General features: G+C 36.3%; 1 protein-coding gene across 2 annotated transcripts in view; it reads right to left on the bottom strand.

Annotated features, from left to right (window-relative positions):
- The window catches only part of PHIP (PHIP subunit of CUL4-Ring ligase complex), a 110,093-nt gene continuing 104,093 nt past the window's right edge, over window positions 1-6,000 (bottom strand). For both annotated transcript variants that reach the window (XM_083177163.1, XM_083177164.1), the window contains 2 exons: window positions 3,956-4,120; window positions 1-2,558 (listed from right to left, as the gene is read on the bottom strand). In XM_083177163.1, coding sequence (XP_083033289.1) covers window positions 1,816-2,558; window positions 3,956-4,120 — 908 coding nt within the window. In that variant the 3' untranslated portion in view covers window positions 1-1,815. The remainder of the gene's footprint in view (window positions 2,559-3,955; window positions 4,121-6,000) is intronic.

Below are 6,000 nucleotides of genomic sequence, written 5' to 3'. Positions count from 1 at the left end.
TGGATTTTATAGGTAACATTTTAATTCAGGAGGAGATACAAGGTTCTAATCTGTAAAATTACCTAGATATAGCCTTGAATTTTTAAAGTAACAATCTTTCAAAAGGGACATATTAGCCAGTTTTCAATAAAATAACTACAGAGAAATATAGTGCTGGAGTGCACGTATCAAATGAATAACAGTTTCCTTTTTCCACAGCAGTGCATTGTTTAATACATTCAGCTAAAATAGACAATTTTATTATACAGGATTTCTGTAGAAAAAAAAAAATACAAGGCACACAAATTAAATGATATTTTTCTCAAAATGTCTATTTACTTTTGTCAGTGTGGTAGAAATACCAAGGAACATCATTAATGAAAAATAAAACAGTGTGCATTGACATTACTTTATAAAATCAAAACGACATGAAAAATGGATTGACCTTTATGTAACCTACCTAACCTTTAAAATCAAACTACACATTGACATTTTAAAATTTAGTTTTCAATTCTAGGTTTGCCTAAAAAAAAAAATCATGTAAAACTTTTGATACCTGGATTATAAAATGCTGTGTTACATTTACATGTGTACACATGTACAGGTTTTATTCTGTACACATTTTTGCAGTTAAGTACAGTGGGATAAACATTTAAACAAGGAAGGTAGTTTCCCAAAGTAGCAGTACAATTTCAAACCATAAAACATTCACAATACTGATTATCACAATATGTTGCCAATAAAAAAGCATTTATTTTAAAGCCACATTCCAATATACATTTTGTTAAATATAAATGTAGTCATGTTTTTTCCTCTCCCCTTGTCTAGACGGAAAGGAACTAGGACAAAAACTTTCTGAATATTATAAGAAAGTTGTAATTTGTTATACATGTAAAAAATAATAATAATCTAGGCAACATGATCATAGCAATAATCAGTATTTCTAAAACTCACATTTACTGGAAACTTCCAGTAAGTGGGAAACACCAAAAAAAATAAAAATATATATATATATATTTTTTTTCATCTAACTCTCAAGCTTAAACATTTTTGACAATTCTAAAATGTCTCTTGAAAGAACCCTGCCACTGCAATTTATTAACAAAAGTACCAAAACAAGAGGTGAGCACAGCTTACAAGATTTGGAAAGCAATATACAAGTTATTTTGTATACCTGTTATATACACAAAGATTGTGCGCTATTCTGACACAAATTGTAGGCTTTAGCTGCATTCAGTCTCAGTCTTTGGCACACTAATCTGATTTATTGATATTAGAATCATGGTCTGAAAAATTAGACATAAATGAAATATTTTCCAATGTGGATATATAAGTATATATAAATATACACTGGTATATGTATATATAATATTTTTTCACTGCCTATGTAATAAGATAACGCACAAAGACTAAGATTATGTATTTTTGCCCCACATTAGAGGTAACATTTAGATTTCTCTGTGCTAGGACATATCCCTCAGTCAGTTACCACAGTCAGCATACCCCCCAAACCAATGCCAACTCTGCATTTAATGCAATGTACCATAAGGAGTCAAATATCGAAGGTCTTTTCTAGTCATCGTACAGAACTCAAGAATGCATTTTAAAAGATTTTCAATGTGTATGCCCTGAGCATAATCTGGCCTTAACTTCCTTAAACCAAGAGCTACACATACTGAATGCTTAAACCTAATCCATAGGCAATAAATAGCAAACTTTAAAAAATTAAACAAATCTGACAAAAAGGACTACTCCCCCCTTCCCCAGAAGCATTTTCAATCCTTTATAGCAGCACAAGATTATATTTTCTTTATTAAAGCTGCATTTCGAGTAAATTTACCAGCCTATTAAATTTGCTTTTGCTTTCTCTGTTAATTTCCGAACTCTTCCTCTGCTTGAGGTTCCAAAAGTTAAAGAAGTGTCTTCAAATAGCAATTGTCTCTGTTCCTCTTCAGAATCCTCTTCATTGTAAAAGGCAGTTCTCCTTCCCTGATTTCTAGTTCTCATTTGGGATTCTGAATTATCAAGTCCTTCAGAAGCATCTGTAGATATGTCCACTGGCTCTTCAGGCTTTCTACATTTACTTCTAGTTTGTATTTTGACATTTTCCTCTCTTTCATATTGTAGTTCAGTTTGTAATGGTAAAACAGAAGTGGGAGGAGGAGGAGGAGGAGGAGGAGGAGAAGTTTCCTCCAGTGGCACAGTTTTTACTTTTGGTTTCCTACCTCTCCGTTTTTTGGGTACCTCATTCTCACTCTTAATGTTCAACTCTGTATGAGTATTGTATGAGGAAGAAGTAGGCTGTTCCTTAATCTTTTTGAGTGTGTGCAGTACAGGTTGAGGAGTGTTTTGGGGAACAATTTGCTGCTGGTCATCATTTCTTGGATATTTTGGCTTTCGTCCTCTTTTCTTAGGTACAACTTGAACAGTATTGTTGGAGTCATTGTTACCGTTGTTATTATTAAGGATAATCTTCGGTTTCCGGCCAGGACGCCCCTTCACGGCAGGCTTGTTTGGAAGGCTACTGTGTCCATTGACCTTAACACTTGCTGGTGGCAGTAGGTCACCTTTTCTTTCAGCTGCAACATATTCACACATTAAAATACATTACTTCATATGCTATAAACATCCACAATTGTAAAGTTATAATGAACTCTATTGAGGTGTGGATCATTAGGTCGACATGTAGAAGATAAACACATAAAAAGGTAGGCATGCATTATTATTATTATAATTTTATTTATAAAGGCGCCACAAGTGTTTTGCAGCGCCGTACAAAGGAACAATACAGGGAGACAAAACTTGGCATAACATTTAATAAATAACAAAAATAGAGTACAAATAAAGAGTGCCACAGTTCAATATACATTACAGCTTAAATATAAGTAGTGAGGACTCAATAAACATACAACTAGAGGCTTGAGGCCAATGATGGAGATGAGTATGCAGACGAAGATGGTCACTGAGTGTTTGAGTATAGGAGAGCTGTGAGTGAAATGTGAAGAGAAGTGGGCTTTGACAACAGGAGGGAAGAGGGCCCTGCTTGGAGGAGTTTACAATCTAGTAGGAATGGCAGAAAGACAGATTACAAGAGTTGCAAGCAAGTGGGTAGTGGCTAGATAGCAGGATATAAACAGGCAAGGGGTCGGAGAACCAGCTAGTTCACGCAGTGGAAGGGTACGCTTTGATGAAAAGGTGAGTTTTCAGTGCCAGTTTAAATCTATGCAAGGTCGGGGAGACAGTAATGGAGCGAGGGAGTGAGTTCTACTGAAGAGGTGCAGCACGGGCAAAGTCCTGTACTCTAGCATGAGAAGCAGTGATCAGGGTGGAGGAGAGACAACAGTCATCAGCCGACCATAGAGGGTGGGAGGGTGTATGAATGGAGATGAGGTTAGAGATATATGGAGCAATGGAATTAGAGATGGCCCTGTATGTGAGTGTGAGGTGTTTGAAGAAAATCCTGTAGGGGAATGGGAGCCAGTGCAGATTTTGTTGAAGGGGAGTGGCAGAATTAAGAGCGGCGGGAGAGAAAGATTAGCCTGGCTGCAGAGTTGAGGACAGATTGGAGAGGAGCCAGTTGGGATCAAGCGGGGCCGGTGAGGAGAGCATTACAGTAGTCAAGCCGTGAGATGGCCAGTGAGTGGATGATAAGCTTAGGTCGATATGGTCAAAAGGTTGAATTGGGAAAAAGTCAACATGTGGTTTTCAGATTGTTTGGGGGCATTTGTGTCGACACTTTAGTGTACCGCTGCACTCGCCATGCTTCAGACACATTTTCGCTGCGCTAGGCACACTATTATATTCTCCTCTATGCCTATTAGGATGGTAAAATATGAACGTGACTTTAAAAAAAAAAATCTGAAATACTCATGTGGACAGCTTGCTTGTGTCGACCTAATTTTCCGTATACCCTCTATTGTAACACTGTATAAGGCTAAATGTTCTCTACCAATTAGTTTTGTATTTAGATAGCTACCTTGAGATGGGCTGGACAACCCTCTCATCCTTCGCTTCAATGTTTTCTCTTTATCCAGATTTTCTTTGGGTATACTGTTCTTTGCCAGATTACTGGTTGTTGGTTGGCTGGCACTGGCTGTTGTGGTTTGACTTTTGGGATGTTTTATGGTGTTTTCTTGTACGGCTATAATATAAAAGACAATTAGGAGTCCATAGAATTCGCCACAGAACAATTTAAGTGCTGTACATTTCTCTTAGATTTCTGTCTGGAATCAATGGATTCAGAGTAGTTATTATATAGAGTACAGCAAAATGGGAACACCCAGTTAAGTTGGAGTCTGTGGCTTATGAATACTGTAATTCATAAGCCACAGTACAGTAGCAGCAAAGCCTTTATGGAAGGAAAAATATTGAAATAAAATAGGAATATTTGCAGCACTTAAAGTGTCCTTTCCTGGTTTTCTCTCCCTTTCTCCCACTACTACTATCCTTCCCCTGGTCTAATCCCCTTTAATACACGGTCAGTCTTTTTTTTCCAAAGCCAAGGTTCTGTTATATCCATGTCAAAGACATGTTCACGAAGACTTAAGTTGTGATTGAGAATATTTTATTGCATATATGAGAATTTCTTGCAATGGAGTAATCGGATATTACATGATCCGTGTCAATTATGCTGCTATTTATTGATCCTTCATATACTAGTTCTTATCTTTAATGGATTATTTATGTTTTCTTCCATATACTTTTTTTTACTGTATCTTTGATGTTATCTATGTAAATGTATTCTTGCTCAGTTCGGTTTTGTGCCTTATTTTTATGTCTACTGCATGGATAATTATCCGATTGCTGAAAATAAACATATTTTAGAAAAAAAAAAAAAAAAGAGACCGCCCTTACTGACTTTCTTTGTCCTGTACCTGCTACTTTGTGTTTTAATCTGCTAAAACATTTCGTGTACAATCCCCATGTTCTTAGTATCTCCACCTGACATGAGTAGAATTTGTGGGACACCCAGAGGCCACTACCTCTCCACATCCTTGTCTTCACTAAGCCAGAAGGACTACTTCCTCCTATATAAAAGAATCTCCACAGCAGATTGTGAAACTACTAAGATCATACTGAAAGCTCTTAAAAGAACTTAGATGTAATAATTTCAATTACTTAGATTTTTGATTTTATATACTCAAATCCAATTTATAAACAACTGCTGTAAGCATAAACTTTAAAATGACATTACAAAAACATTTCTTATTCTTGGAATAGTGCTTTTTGCACATAATGAAAAATGCACAGGAATCAAAGTCAGTCAATATTTTCTATATATGAATAGCACACAGTACCTCGTATTTTATACTGTGTGTTGGATGTAACTCCCGGTATCTATTATGACAATTGTTTTAAAGAATTGTTGTAATGTGCACATGTACCATCTATTAAATTGTACACTGAATATGTAATTCGTATAACGAATCATGGTCTGCATGTAGGGGTGGGTGCCCAATTAACATTTTACTCAACATATTTTTATATGCAAATCTCAACAATTACATAGAAACAATAGATGTGCAACACCGTAAACTGTCACAAAAAATAGTTGAATAGTGCTCAAGAAAACTAGGAAGGGGGAAATTTCTGTAAGGTGTTCCACTAGAAGTCATCTAGAAAAAGTGATGTTGCCGATAACCAGATGTTTGCTTTCATTGTCTAAAACGTTATACAAATCAGAGGCTTCGGGCAACACTTTTCTAAGAAATAAATAGCAACCGGTAGACCACAAGCAACCAGCCATTTGTTGGCCCAGGTCTATAGGTGAATCAATATGAGAGCAGGTTGGAGTAAGCTACTTTACAATCATGTATCTACAGAAAGAAGGTGGGTTGTGTAGCAGAAGAGCAGAGAACTGCACCATAATGTCCCTTCCCTCTCTGGGTAAAAAAAAAGCCAAATACTGAATGACAAAAGGTACTGTAAGTACATGTTTGAGCAAGGTTGTTTAGTGATACTTTAGCACAGCATATTGCGTTGTGCTTTACAAGAAACTTAATAAATTGGGGACCATTAGCT

The sequence above is a fragment of the Crinia signifera genome, chromosome 3, assembly GCF_055691185.1.
Source record: "Crinia signifera chromosome 3, ASM5569118v1, whole genome shotgun sequence".
NCBI lineage: Eukaryota > Metazoa > Chordata > Amphibia > Anura > Myobatrachidae > Crinia > Crinia signifera.
This window is presented reverse-complemented; position numbering and strand designations above follow the sequence as displayed.